The sequence below is a fragment of the Gobio gobio genome (assembly GCF_949357685.1).
Source record: "Gobio gobio genome assembly, chromosome: 3".
NCBI classification, from domain to species: domain Eukaryota; kingdom Metazoa; phylum Chordata; class Actinopteri; order Cypriniformes; family Gobionidae; genus Gobio; species Gobio gobio.
In genome coordinates this window covers 25,866,021-25,882,190 of record NC_137099.1, presented here as the reverse complement: position 1 = coordinate 25,882,190, position 16,170 = coordinate 25,866,021, and the positions used below count along the sequence as shown (strand labels likewise).

The 16,170-nt window shown below is 38.5% G+C and overlaps 1 protein-coding gene across 4 annotated transcripts in view; it reads left to right on the top strand.

Annotated features, from left to right (window-relative positions):
• The window catches only part of lcorl (ligand dependent nuclear receptor corepressor-like), a 56,056-nt gene that overhangs the window by 38,000 nt on the left and 1,886 nt on the right, over window positions 1–16,170 (top strand). The window contains exons 10-13 of one of the 4 annotated variants that reach the window (XR_013816151.1): window positions 273–399; window positions 5,344–5,553; window positions 5,824–5,893; window positions 6,588–9,522. Coding sequence is in view for 3 of the 4 variants with exons in the window: in XM_079811775.1 (XP_079667901.1) it covers window positions 5,344–5,553; window positions 5,824–5,893; window positions 11,271–15,735 (4,745 nt within the window). In the remaining variant the exon portion in view is untranslated. Of the gene's footprint in view, window positions 1–272; window positions 400–5,343; window positions 5,554–5,823; window positions 5,894–6,587; window positions 10,981–11,270; window positions 15,830–16,170 lie in introns of those variants that run through there. The other 3 variants (XM_079811776.1, XM_079811775.1, XM_079811777.1) reach the window with 3 other exon arrangements.

The window sequence follows — 16,170 nt, the reverse complement described above, 5'->3', positions numbered from 1 at the left end:
AGTATACATCTTAGTGTCTATATTACCAGCAATAAAAAAATAATCCTTTTTAATACAATATCACTGTTTATATTTTTACTAGGTAACATGCTTGCAAATGTGCCATAATTTACAGATTTTCAACCATGCTAACTAGATTTTAGCAAATAATGTGTGTATAAAACCATGAGAGAAGAACTGAAGATCATGTATTTATTTGATTATTCCCGTTCATGTCTTATGGGATAATTACTTTTATCACAATTGCTAATATTTACTTTTATTTTATTCAGGATCTTCACAAAACGCACGGAGAAAGTGGTCTACAGAGGAAATCCAGGCTGTGGAAAAAACTCTGATGGACTATATCAATTCTGGAATGGTTCCTGGTAAAGCCCAGTGCATGGAGTGCATTGAAAGGTCACCAGCAGCACTTCAATGGAGAAGTTGGGAGGGGGTGAAATTTTATGTTAAGAATCGGATTGATGCCTTAAAGCGAAAAATTTAAATGAAAAGGGGAAAGGACTTTTTCCTAGATGTTTTTTGTTTGTTGCAGGCAACAAGTTCATAATGTGTTTGTTTACAAAACAATTTTCAGTGGGTTAATAAAACACTCAAGTTAACACACTGATAAGTAAAATAAATTTTCAAGAGAAGTAAGAAATCACAGATTCTTGTTTTTGTTGTAATTGTCCAAACCAGTGGCTTAACTTAGTAATGACGGGTCCCTTAGGCTGCATTTATGAAGCAAACGCATACTGCGGTCGAAGGGAAACCTATGTAAGCGAATTTGTGTGCATAGCATACTTAATTTAGACCAACTAAAATCAGTATCTTATCAGTTTCTTATTAAATTGAACAGTTCTCTTTGCATGTGTCTCTCCAACACGCTGCTAAGTCCTTGTTCGTACTTTGCTTTGGGGTAAAAAATAACTTAGAAATACCTTTGCAGCGTTATACTGTTAATGAACATCCCAACACTGTCCACACTGCTGAGAACGCCCTTTAGACAAATATGACAGCGGTGAAAAAAATTGTAAGGTGTCTGATCTGATATCTATGGAAATGTTTGCACCAGCTCTGCACTCCAGTCAAGTCACATTTATTTATACCACTTTATACAATATAGCATAGCTTAAGCCACAAATATCATAATTATCTATAGGCCTACTGTAATAAAGACATGTATTCAAAAAAATGTTTAACCAGAAAGACGTAACGTTTCAGCCATTCTTGAAGGCCGCTGAAACATGGTAGTCTAGTGGGTTAGTTTGTTACGCACTTTAATCCATTCCACACACAACGTTCTTGGTTTACTTCTTATTTGGCAATTGGTTGATGAACCATTTATTAAGATACAATTTTTACAAAATGAAATTCATTAAGTTTTGTTTAGTAGAAAGTTTTTCTTTAATGAAGTGGTCAAAATCATGTCTGACCCACTTCATGTCTCCTGACATATTGTGCATCTTATGATGTATCTTACTCATGCTGTTCACTTTTCATAATCAACATAGATGAAATTAAAAAATATGATCAGCTAATATTTAAACATAAATATGAAACTAATTAGGCTACGTTTTCTTCAACCCTCTGGCCGATGAATGTGCTTGCGCGTTCTGACGAATTTTTTCCTCCTGACAGTGGAAACAACTTAAAATACTGTCATTTTTGGCCATACTGATAAGTGCAAGACACAATTATAAACCATAAATGGTCTACTTTTATTTGTGTACACTCACAATAACGAAACCTTGTGCTTTTGTAAAATAAAAAAAATAAACGGTGCGCTTTCAGCGGTCTCTCTGCGAGAATCTTTCTGAAACTCAGCAAATACTTATCTCACAAACATGAAACATATGTCTAAAGAAAGCTTGAAATGTCTACTTTTAAATAAAACAATTAACATTTAAAACAAATATTCTCCTGCAATGTAATCTGTATGAAACTAAAGAGATGCAGAGTTTCTCCTGGCTCAGCTAATTATCACTAATGTGATCTATTATTATATTGTAATGTGCTGAGGCCATCTATGCAAAATGGCCTCCAACAATGCCTTAAAAAGCATCAACAAAGGCTACAACACGTATAGTACAGTACATAGAAATTTCATGTCGGAGCGGGATTTGAACGATCCCCTACGCACCTAGGACAACGTCTCGCCTCCTTTGAACACTATCACTTGGGAATAAGATCTCTAGTGTTCCATTAACCTGCTGCGCAGCAGTAACCAGACAGACTCCAGACATAAACGTACACAACGACATTAATGTACATTTATAACACTACTTAGTATTAAATTATTAGTATTACTTTTGCATCACATTACAAGAAACTAGTTAACGCTCCTGTGAGTGTTTCTAATACAGTGGGAGTGACCGTAAAGTTTTGTTATGACTGCTGTTATCAATCAATTTTTTACTCTTTTTGAAAGTTGTGAAAACACTATTGTGGAGTTTTTCTTTTGCTATTTGAGCAAATGGGAACACACAAATATATTTAATGTAGTCTCTCATTCACTGCTATTAGAAGTTTACCCAACTATGATGGCTTCTGCTTCTGAGAAACCCAGAAATGTGAAAAGGGCCTATATTCTGACTTAGTCGGGCGAAGCGACTTATCACACACATTCTCTCTTATTTAGAGAACAACTGTTGCAACTATTTTAAACTGTAGCATCTATGGTTGTAATGTCTGCATTAGGATTTTAAAACCTCAAGTTTCTTCAATAATGGTACCTAGATTATTATTTTTATAGCAATGTACCTACTGAGAGTCCCTATAGTGTACAGCATTAAGAGATTTTACTCTTTTCGATTTTACATCTACCTGAAATATTTTCAAATGAATCAGTAACTAATCAAATTGTGAGATCTATATCAATACTCAGCCCTATAGTCAAAAAACAACACACATATTGATTCTTATGCTAAGCTTAATGTTAAACCATTAGTTGGTCCATGTCTTCCAGGTGTTGATCATCTCGTTAGCCCCATGGACATTCCATCTTCACCAGGGTGACACTTTGCAAGCCGTTGCAATGGGCTTTCCCTCGTTGGCGAGGGAGGGTCATTACTAGCATGCCCTTTTTTTGCTATTTGAGCAAATGGGAACACAAAAATATATTTAAATCTGCAAGAAAATATGATTTTATTGATTTTATTGAAAAAATGAAACTTTTTTCGACTTTCCCATTCATTTTCAATGTGGGGTCTTTGTTCCCTTTATCTCAGTGTATCTCAATGTTTTTTTAATGGGGGAAACATCAAATGGGGTCTGAACGGTTCCCAAAGACAATATGAGGGTTAAATAAGTAAAATGCACCTGCATTGTTTTACATTTTGTGACTTTCAGACGAATAAAAGTGTGTTTCCAGTCATATTTTGTCATTAAAGGTTTCTTAAAAATATCATCTCGTTCTCATGATCCCAGTATCTTGTATCGTCTTGCGAGCTAAGTGTATCGTCACACCCCTACTTATGCAGTGTTGTTTTACATTTGATTACTTTCTATTGATAAAGACCAGTGGCGGGCCGTGCATTTCACACATAGGCCTTCAGTGGGCTATTAAAACTACAGATGTTTTATCTTGTGCGGTTTGCTGGTTATTCTGACTAGGCTTCTAGTACGCTCTCTGACTATCCAATCAAAGGATGTGAAAATGGCGACATTATTGTACGCCAGCTAGATGGCCCCGCTGTCACCAACTCAATCTGATTGGCTGATTAAATCGGAGTGGTTATCTGATTGGTTAAAGCGCAAAGTTTCATTCCCATTCATTTTAAGCTAGTGGCGCCCGCAATATTGATTCTGAAGGCCTCAAGGCAGATTTCTTTGACCTGGCAACACATGATGGCTAAAATATGATTGGATAAAAGCTCTAACGTAAACAAACTTAACTGGAAGCAGCGCAACCAAGAGAAAAAGCTATGAAGTTAAGAAAATAGACTATTGGGAATAATTTAACACACATTCATGGAAAGAATATATTAATTTAAGTCCGTGATTCTGATAGTGATTAGGCCAGCAGAGAAGGCCTTGCTGGCCCTGACGGCCCACCACTGATAAAGACTGTTCCGGATTTGTTTTTTATTTCACAGGAATGCTATATTTGTTAAGCTTGAAGCTGTTCCTAATTACCTCTAAGAGAGAGAATGGAATATGCTGCACACGTTGCTTGCCAATAAATAATGAGTGTTCAATTCATGATACTTTCTCATCTCTCAATTTTTTTTATACTTAAAATACATTGTTAAAAATAGTTGGCCTACTTATTTCGGTGATTAGTATCAGTGATAGTTATTGGCCAATACTGCAATATAGTAGTGTTCAGGTAAGAAAGAAAACAGCAGGTTTATTAGCCTGCTGTCACTTTGAGCAAATGCACAAATCAATATACTTTTACACATGCGTTTTCTTTCTCAATTGTGTTCGTTCATTTAGACACCAACCATCTGTGTTTACATGAATACTCACCAAGACTCAATTTGAAACTTGCGCTGTTTGTGAAGCAGCTTTGTGTGTGCGCTTTGGCTAAAAGCGTGCTCTCAGAGAGCATGCCATTTTAATTTTAAAACCATTCTGTACTTGCAAGACATAAAACGTAGTGATGATGCAACTGACCCGAATGGATAAATGACAATTGTCAACTGTCCTGACAGTGCAGGTCCTAGACTTCTGGGGAGCAACTTTGTGAGTTTTTAAAGCACTGACAGGAGTCACACGACAGCTTGCATGACTGGACAGGAATGTTTATCTTATACATTAAAGTAGGCTACATATAAGAACATTTTAATTTATTAATGTATACTGACACAAACTGAAAATTACATTGCATCATTGGGAATTTCTGTGGACTAATATTGAGTTTTTAATTAATTCATTGTATGGTCAAGATTAATAATATTACAAATATACACACATTCTTTTTGCTCTTGTGCCTTAAGTTTTTGCTGCTTTTTCTTTAATTTTTCTGCTCTGGACTGACTGCTTCGTTTGGCAGCCATATGTCAAAACGCATATTACCTGCTGCACTGCATGATGTTCGAGTACAAAACAGAAATTAAATAAATATAAATTAAGCATAATTTTTTTTTTTCACATGACTCCTCTAAATTTTGATATATAGTGATATGCTACTCTTTGAGAGCAAGGGGGCCCCCTGATGGTTCGAGGGCCCAATGCAACTTGCGTACTTTGCGTATAGGGAGGACCGGCACTGTGTCCTGACAGTTCTTCTAACCCTAATTGGAGTGTGTACCTTTTCATTTTTTAAACGGATGCACTGCTTAATGGAAATAAATGTTATCATCAAGAGGTGCATACATTTTTGGTTAAGATCTTTTATGTTTATCAATTTCCCAGAATTCCCTCAGAGCTGCGATTCCAGTATACCGCTGGTGGCGCAGGAGTTGATGCGCAAGATGATTCAGCGGTTTGCCTTAGAGTATGCATGTAAAAGCCAGGCTCATGAGGGCCTGAACAGCCTGAGTGACAATGAGCTTCTCCCTAAACAACCAGATCCTGATGGGCCCCTGGACCTCACAGTCAGCCGAGATTCTCAGACCTTGCAAGGTAAGCACCAAACCGAATCATTACTTTAATGTAAATCACACCTGTTTTCACTTCAAGAGACGAGCACACCACCATGTTCATACAGATTCAGAAGTTTGTAGCTCTTGTAGCAATTACTAAATAATTAGAAATTTTTCCTTGTTTTCAGAGAAACTTGTCTACTCTGAATAAACAGGGTGAATTTACAGTGTGCAAATATTTGATACATTTTGTGCATTTGCTCTCAAACTTTATTAATTGCTGTTTTTCATGGATTACTTATCATATTAGATGGAGTACTTGACCTCTCTAAGAAAAACACATATTCAGAAAATGAAACAACTGAATGTAAAGTTTCAGGGTGAGTACTTCTCCTTTTCCTGTTTTGTTTACCAAGTTGTGTGTTTGACTGTTTGTCCTTGTCCTATCAAAGCCAGATAATTTTGGTACCGAAATGGTTTTGCAACATTTTGGCCCAGTAAAAAAAAAAAAAAGTTTTTTTCATTTGTATCCTATCTGATCATTTTGTGTGAAATAAATTTTACTACTCATACATTTGATGTGTTTTTAATGTATAATTTAGTGGTTGTTTTGTCGCACTGCCAAAGGGTTGACTCTTTTCTAACTTGTTGGAAGGTAACGTCACGTTTGCCAGCAGTCAGGGGCTTTACTTGTTCCTTTGTGCCACCTGTATTTATTCAGTTGTTTATTTATCTATTCGTTGATTTATGCAGTATTTTCACATGAGAAATAAATTCCTGAGTCTTACAAAATGCATCTGCATTGCAAAGATACTGGAAGTACTCCCATAGACGCTTGTCTTTCTCCACACAATTGACGAGAGACGGTCCTTCCAAGAAGTATCGTTTGCAACCTAAGGCCAAAAACAAACAGTGTTTACCCCCAAACAACTCAAAGGCTTTGTGTTATACAGACAATTGAGAAGCGAGTGATGTTACCAAAAGACAAGGCAGTAAAGGAGTGGACCCTGAGTGCGTCCTGTCATTGGTCCGCTCACCCGTTCGTTTCTCATCCTCCCACCCACCTCCCCTTAGGAGACCAATCAAAGAGGACTATTTGGATCGCAGCTCTGAGTTTGCAGAAGGTTTGCTCTCTAAAGCCTTGAAAGATATTCGGTCTGGATCACTGGACATTCAGAAAGCAGCCATACTATACGGGATACCTCAGAAAACCTTACAGCTCCAGACAGAGGCCTTATCGCCGAAAACAGAGTCGGTTTGGCCAACCAACGACACTCGACTCATCCTGCAGAAGGTAGCAGCATGGGCTCGCTCACAGTCCGAGCAATCTGAAGTAAGAAAATGTAAATTTACATCACCAGAGCACACAGAGCTGAAATTCCCGGCAGCTGTGACTGCCTCATCATACCTTCACCACTTAACCTTGCAGAGGATAGTCTCACAGCTACGGGATCAGAATGGCGGGCCTCTCGCCAGCACCGAGCCAGCCACATCTCCTCAGAGTCCTGCCACTGGGCCAGCTGTGCACATCCGAATCCCTCAGGTACGCTTTAGTGCTCAGCCCAAAGCCCAGCTGGATCTGGCTGGCCTGGTGGATGTTGTGTACCAGGCCAACAAAGCCTCTGATGGCTCCACTGCTTTCAACAAGCTGAAGACCATTCTCCCTAAACAGGGCTTGGTCGAAAGCCACTCAGGCCTCGAGTCACGTCTACTCCAGGGTGACCTGCCACCACTGTGTCTGAACATAAAGAACGGGAGTGTTGGCGGGAGCGTCACTGGAAGTCTAGTTGACTATGGAGATGATGATCGTCGAGACAAGCAGCCACGGAAAAAGCGAGGCCGTTATCGGCAATATGACCATGATATCCTGGAGGAGGCCATAGCCATGGTGATTGGTGGGAAGATGAGCGTGTCAAAAGCTCAGGGTGTCTATGGGGTTCCACACAGCACCCTTGAGTACAAAGTCAAAGAGCGAACGGGCATGCTCAAGACCCCACCAAAAAAGAAGCTCCGCCTTGAAGCGGCAACCTCAGGCTCCGGAAAGTCAGGGACAACAACCAATGCCTCATCTACTGCCTACAAACAGTCTTAACTCAAAACCAAAACCTCAGCTATTTCCTAGAGATGGTTTTAACTAAAACATCGCCTAAACTACAGCCAACAGAAGGGTTTTTTTTTCTTCAACATGCAGTCAGGACCTCATTCAGACTTGGAAGATACACTTGAATCCTCAACCACATGTTAAATGGTACATTTAAGTCACAAAACATGCCTTTAAAAAAATCTATTCAGGGTTTTCACTGTGGATATCTTTATGAATATATATTTAAAATATTGTAAAGCACTGTTGATTTTTAAGTTAATTAATTACAGTAAAACAACTAAGAAATATTCAGGTTTTGTTAATACATAAGCTAATCTCAGCTTAATGATTGTTGTATGCAGCTTTCACACCAATTAGTCTTTGTAGCGACTGGTCATTTCATTTGAAGTCTATCAACAGTATTTTTATGGCGTCTGTGTGGCAAATCTGGTGACAGCATGACTAACATCTTATTTAACTCACCAGTGGGAGATGTCTAACCATATATGCAATGGGTAGATATAGGTCCAAGCTTCCACTCCATCAAAGGAACAACACTATGTAAATATTTTTGACCTATTAATACTTATTGGTACGTTTTGTTGTATAACAGAGGTAACTATATCAGTTTCATGAAGTATTAATGAAGTACATTAAACAGGACTGATAATTGGAGTGAAAGCTTGGACCGTCGACTTTTTGTGGATGAGACTTCCCACATCCTGCACTAATAGTGATTTTTTTTTTAAATAATAAAATACTTAGAATACTTAGAACTCTTTATCCACAACATTGCCCCTTTCCACCCCCCCCCCCCCTGCATATATGCTCAGTAAATTTTATGGGGTAAGTTGGAAATGCAACTTAATGCATGTCAGAATAGTGCACAGGAAAAAATGCTTGATGGGCAGTCTCAGTGAATGTTTGTTTTACACTGAATAATAGATCATATTTATTACTTTGTCAGTAATCAGAACTACTGAAATCCTCACTCAGTACTCTTTGCTGACTTGAATTCTACTCTATAATCTTGTGTTTTTCTTCATACTAAAAACATCCTAGCATTATCTGTCTGCTGTAACCAAAACAGTTCAGGGTCATTTAGCCACTCCACTTACACACTCCATTAATGAAGCAGTTCAGAGTAGGGTGCTGCTGATCTTGGATCAGAATTTTTCCTTGTCCATATTCCATGATGCACTTATCATGGGACAGAAATGCAAAGCCTGATCCAAGTGCTACTCCGAAATGCTTTGTTTATACATCCAGGTTTTTATGGTTATGCTGCTCTTGCTTTGTATTGTTTTTTTTTTCTCATGTTAATGATTACTATAGCTTTTAATGACCTATTATACAACGGTTTCACTTTATGATACTGGTAATTCAACTGAGTCCTTATTTATAGCATGGACCTGTCTTTTTTACTGAGTTTAGAAGCTTGTATAGTTGGAATATAAGATTCAGTTGCACTTTACAAAATATGCACACATACTTGTGATACAGGTTATTGTTGCATACCTGCGATGAAGGATATGGCCATAAACTGACCTTGAATGGCATCTTTTTAGCATAGTTCTGATATCTGATTCACAAGTATACTTGTAGTGCTTTGCAAAGTGTAGCTGAAGCATGTGAATTTTGTGATTGCATATGGAAATGTTCATATTTCCAAAGCTTCAATGTTAATGTGTTTATCTTTGTGTTGTGAATGTTCTGTAAATGGTTTACCTCTTGTTGTTCTTCGATGTTAAAATTCCCCTCTCCCTTAAAACAGATTTACTGATATATTCTTAAATTTAACTCCGATTTATAAGCATTTATCAAACCACCCTGAATGTTCTTCACAGGTCTTAACAAAATTAACAACACAGTGCCTGCTTTTACAGCTACGGCTTCAGTTATTCTGTAGTCCAGTAGCAGTTTTACAAAAAAAAAAAATGTGTATATACTACTGTGGATAGTATATAAAATCTGTATTGTGGATTTATATACCGTTGCCATAATTACCAATGTAACAGTTAAAATGTTCTGTTCTATTTCTCGGGGATAGATATGTTGCAGGCACAGTTTCACTTTTAATGTAAAGGGTGGTCATGTAAGTGTTAATATCATGCAGATTCTTTTAAATCATATACATATATTGTCAGTGCTGCACTCTCATATTTTCATTATATGGGATACTTTTAGGCTCCCTATGGAGAATGTTGGTCCCCATTATTTCACAATGCTGTTCTAACATCCTATTCGTGTCCTGTATAATTTTAGTCCAAAAAAACATTTGTATTCTCAGGGTAACAACAGTCCTAAAAAACATAGAGCATGATTGTGTTAGAACGGTTTGTTAATATCAAAATAAGGGCCCTTGGGATTCTGTTATAGAGCCAAAAATGGTTATTCTAAAGCCAATTTGTTTTCTCCCAAATTGTGTTCAGCAGAGGTTATTGATGAGAGGCAAAATATAAAATTATTTAAATATTTAACTTTTTTCCCCCATTTCGAAACAGTTTGGCTTGATTATAGATGGATCATTAAATGGATCAATATCACCAGTTTAGGCCTTTCTTTTAATTTCATATTCATAACGGGTTCAGGATATTAATAATTTTGCAATCAGTTATTTATGCATATATCTGCTGCACTAAGATTGATTTTGTACTATTCCCTCTAATTCTAATATATAATTGTATTTGTGTTATTTTTTTCGATGTATCAGAATATGAAGTTTAAACATTGTGTTGGTTTTGTGTTGAAGCACTTTGTTGCTCTTGCACATTCATATGTGAAATGCTTTACTGCACTTGCATGCATAAGTGAGTTCCTTGTCCTGTAATGTTCCTCAACATGTGATGTTTTGTTTTTACCCCAGGCAGGTTAAAATATATTTAATCTTTTGACTTTTTGATCAACTTCAAATGGGGGAAAAACTGGTCCTTTCAAGCATTTATTTGTCTGAAATATTTATATTTGGTGTGGTCTATTTTTTAACATTTCAGGATTAGGATAAGGCTAATCAAAGAAAAATTTGAATCGATTGTAATAAGATGGAATACTGAAGGCATATTACTCCAGTGTGTTTTTGACTATATTGTATTAAACGATACATTTAAAAATATGCCATTTATAGTTTTTCAAACATTCTCTAACCCCTTAACAAATCTGTTACCTTTTGGGGTTGTTGTATTTTATTTTCAAAAGACAGCATATTGCCTGCAATTGTTGTTGGTTTGTAATTGGATTTGTCATGAGACGCGTTGATTTATCAGGAAACAAAATTATTCAGGTTTGATTAATATAATTGTCTATATACATAGTTTTCCTGAGTTGTAAGCGTTACTACAATCGCCATCCTTTGCCTTCAAGTTACCAATAAAAAATGTTCCATGTACAGAGTTGTTTGTTTTTTCTGTGGCCTTGACACATTTGTAATTCTGCATATATGTATAGATAACATATTTACAATGCAATGTTATATTAAGCTATTTAAGCTATGCAAGCTTTATAATTATTATGCAATATATCTTTACAGTAGGATTTGGTAATTCCTTTAAACCACTTAAAATGTATTAATCATCATCACAGAGTTAAAAGAGGTGAGCGGGTTAGCTCGGTTCACGTTTATGAAAATTGATTTTGTCAGTGATTGAGTAATGACTTAACCTAATTTATTTATGTAGTTCCTTAGGGCCAAGTGTGGAAGACCAGTCCAGGCTGGGGAAGGAAGATTATTCTAAAGCTCCAGAGGTCTGGAGAATCACTGTGTTGGAGAAGGTCCTGTCTTTGCTTTGTTCCCATCATAGACTGCTACTCTATCATATTTTAAAGGATGTGCAGGAAGATTACAACATCTCTGTAACTATGCGGGATGCTCACAGGCGACAGTTTAAGGCCGGATCCCTCTGCTGCCATGCCGATAAAGAAATGCTTAATGAAGCCCCAACACTTTCATTAAGTGACTGCTCCATAACTGCTGACATTTGTTGCAGAACGGCTAGTAGACTTCCAACATGTGCATTTTCTCCTCTATGCGTCTGTCTGAGTAACATTCATGGCCATTGCTGCCAAAATACATCCATGGCCTGTGTTGGCCAAGACATCTGTTCTAACACCACTGTTTGTTGTACTCACTCAAAACTACCCTCATGGCAGCATCAGCACAATGGTGATCATACCTACATTTCTCATACAAGAGGTGCCATAATCACCCCTCAGGGTGATTGTAACTCTCATAATAGATGCAAAGGAAGCCGGAGCCCCTCCCCTCCACCACTCTCACCAAAGCCTGTGGACCTGGACTGTAAAATGGCTGTCAAGTCCAGTATCTTCCACATTCAAGACTGTAAGGCCCTGAACATGGCACCTCCTTCTCTCCTACCTCACAGAACTGAAGAAGATACAGCTTTGTACTCTAACACTTCTCTTCATGTGGGATCTCCTGATGAATTTTGCAAAGAGGTTGTAACGTTGCATACACATGCAGAGAAGGAGAATGACCACCAGTGTGGCTCTTTTATAGGAGATCTAATGGATAGAGTCACTGAAAAGCTCAAAAGTATCCAACCTTCAGAGAAGGAACAAAATCTTCTTACCCACGCTTGTCAAATCTCCAAGACAAGAGATGACACGCATTTGACTGAGATTATAACAACCGTGCTACACAACAGTAGTGACAAAGATTACAACCTCAATGAGCTTTTACAACAGCATGTAGACACAGAACCGCAATCCCCTCAGACACGTTCTCGTATGAGATTGGAAACTTTAGTTGCCATGAGCAAGTCACCTGACCTTCCATCATCAAGAAGACAAAGCCTACAAATCAAGAGAGATCTGGCCAGACTTAGCCCATCATATTTCAAGAGGAACATGGGCTTTGAAAGAGATAGCTGCTTAAAAAACATTAAACCTTCGCAGCTTACATATTCCGTTGTTGAAAAATCTGAATGCAGAAAGTTGGACAGAGTTTTCACGGACCCTGTAAAAGATGCCATAGAAAACCTGACAACACATGCACAAAGTGAAAAGATGGCAAATAATCAAGAGAGCCAAGAAGCTCAACCCCAACATGTATGTCTTGAAGAACCACTTCCTTCTGATGAAAGGGTGCAATCACAAACAACTGATAGTGACCAGAAGGTGAAAGTGAAAATCCATAAAGAGAACAATATGACCGTTCAAGTTGGAAGGTCAAGACGAAACATCGTACCACCACAGCGTTTCTCTTCCTATGTCACTGAGCCACGAAAGATGTATTTTGCAGCCTGTTTTTCAGAGAGTATATTCACCAAGCATTCCCCTAATGACAGTACCTCAACAGCTCTTGGCTTCACAGAAGAAATTGCCTGGCCAAGTGATAAATGTGACGATCAGCCATTTCAAACTGTGGATAAACAAGACTGTGTTGTGCCACAGAACATAGCTTCACAGAGATATGAGATTTTATCCAAAAACGAGCCACTATCTGAGCACAAGAATAATATAAGGAATCCTGATAAAGAGAGTGTAAGAAAAAGGAAACTATGCCAGAATTCCACCTCACCTTCAAAAAGATCTAAACGCCTTAGAACCAACAGTCTAAACACTGACTCACACAGTCCTACTGAAACTATATCTAACTTGACTACCACTGAGAATGCACAACGGGCTAAAGCAAGCCCGTCTGGACTGAAATATGATAGTCCGATAAAGCTCATGTTTGTTTCCTCTGTGACAGGGGAAGATGGTGTAAAATATACACTCAAAGCAGCTGCCTCTGGCTCAAATTCACATGAAGAGATGTTTGATCCATGTGTGGAATCCTCATGGGCAGGCAGTGCCATAGATGAACATTTCCAGGATTCAGTCCTTGAATCTGAGCCAGGGAGAACTATTGAGCGTGGTGGTAACAAGTGCTCTTCACCAAATGTGGTTTCACTTGATGCATTATTGCCTAGTTGTTCAAACAATGAAGGTGAAAACCAAGCAACACTACCAACTGTACATCAAACAACTCCAGTAAAAAGGCGCCCTGGGCGCCCCAAAAAAATAGGACCACATATTGTGAAGTCTGTGAAACGTCCCATTGGTAGACCACCGAAACCAAAAACAACAGACTTAAGTTCTTCAACAGGTACAACCGATTCCAACGCAGTGAATCATAGAACAACAGAAATGTCTTGTAAGGATGATGGAAACAAAAATCTAAAAATCACCATTGTGTATGGAAGATCAAGAAGGGCAAGGAGAGTAGTTTCTGAAGATTTGGGTAATTTCCCAGGACAGCAACATGTTTATGACGTATGTAATGGAGGCACGTACAGTAAAACATGTTCTGGAAAGACTAGTGATCAAACAACCAAAGATCAGTTTAAAGATCTTAATTTTGTTATGCCTATTGAAGACAGGAAATGCGTCCATTCTAGCAGCAACCTCAAATGTCAAAGACTGAGTGACACAGCTGTGTCAAGAAAACCAGGAAGACCTCCCAAAGTAAAAATTTCTGGGATCTCTGTAACTGTCACCACAGGGTCACCAAGACAAAGAAAGATACACATGAAAAGGGACACAAAAGATTCACATCTGCTCAGAAGGACTGTTCTCGTTGAATTTCATCCATCTTCATCCAAGAAAATCGGCATTCCTACTGACATTCACAAGGATGCAGAGGATCAACTGAAAGAACATAATCGGAATACCCGAGGGCAGCTCATACCAGTGAGACATTCTGTTAGAGAGCGGAAACCCTCCATTCATTTGCTCCACTCTGTTGCTACTGCCAGATCCTGTGCATTGGTCCGCAGGTCCCGAAAACTACTGCTGAATAAGGCTAGCTGTGAGGCCAGCCAGCATACAAAGAACAGACTAGAGGAGCCCCCAGACAATGCACTTTCCATAAAGACTAAGAATGTCAGTTGTGTACAAGACATTGTTCGTTTTTCTGCAGTTTCAGTGGACTCAATTTTCTCATCAAATGAGGGTTTCAGGTGGTGGCCCACCTCAGCATCACCTGAGACCTTAAATGAAGAGTTCGCTAGGAGGATCAGACGGATATCCAATACTTGGGTATCAGATGTCGTGGAAGATAATTCAGGAGAGATTAAAACTGATCTTAAACCAAAAACATGTGAAAAGCTTAATGGTTCTGCTAAGAAGTCTGCTTCTGCCATTAAAATGCTTTTTGAGAAAAACTATAATATGGAGAACCTCTGTACCTGGTTTATGCAGTCCACAGAAACTCAACCCCTTGCCATTGTAAAGAAGACCACTGCAAGAAACTCCAAGGATGTCTTTCATTACAACCTCAGCAGACCCAATTGCAAAGTGAATGTTTGCCCAAGTCCACAAGCAGAGCGGCTCAGGAAACATGTCAAAAAATTTGCTAAAGTTGTCCCAAAGAGTCCGTCAATGCACAAACAAGCACAAGAATTGCTGTCCAAATCAACAAGATCACAAGCCAAGAGAAAGCTTTTTAACACATCACTTAAACTGAGGCATGACGTTAGGCAGCAAATGTCTAGGTCTACTGGCACATGGGTTGTCTACAGAACAGCTCTGCTTAGAGCAAGGCTAAAGTTTAAAACCAGGCCCAGGATAACATTAGATCAAAAAGTATTTTGTGAACAGATGAGGACAATGACTTCAGGTGCTAAGACTCTAGAATTATTGAAAGAAAGGCCTAACTTGGTAGACAAGACATCCAGACCAGTCATGAAAGTTCAAAATGCATTAAAACTTCTAGTCAAAACTCCTCAGAAAATGATTGCCAACATTTCGAAGCAGAACAGGATCTGCTCCAAAGCTTGGAGTCCAGAGTCCCTAAAGGAGTGCAGGGTGTTTCTGAAAAAGATCAACTCCCCAAACACAAAGTCAACGACAGAGGAATGTAACATTTGCACAGTAAAGCTCTATGATGTCTCGGAACAAGAGGGGAATGAAGATGTTATGGTGGGAGAGACACTTAACTCTCCAGTACAACTGCCCTCATCCCCAAAAAGCCAGAGCAAGGGAGGAAGAAAAAGAGGCAAACAGAAAAGTTGCAGCACAAGTCTCTCTCCCCCAACAAAAATGCTCAGACAATCAAGGAGCAGCAGGGGTGTTCTGGGAGCAAGGTGGTGTGACTTTGTGCTCGGTAAGTCTTTAAGCATTATTTCTTATTACTCCTGAAACATACTTTATGCAAGTACGCAAAAAATGGTGCGTTCTAGCTGCACAGGCTTGGATTTGAGCATCATGACAGAAGTTTGAAGAGAATCTTTCCAAGTCATACTTGACTGAATAATAACCCATCCAGTTTAATGTCAAATATATTTGAATGTAATGCATTTGCTTATGTACTGAGATTTGTTACCACCAGATCAATGCAACAGCACATCTATGTTCAACCCGACTGTGTTGACCTAGCGCTTCTGTCTGCATACTGACGTAAAGTATGTTTCTAGCCTCCGTAAAGAATGTTTTGATATTGGATTTAATGTTTTTTTTTGTGTGTGTGTGTGTGTTGATTCTGGGAGTGTGGATTGTCTGCTGTGTGTGTGTGTGTATGTGTATGGTAAAGTTTTTTTTTTAAATGGCATGTTCTCTTTGTAGTCTGTATTTTCT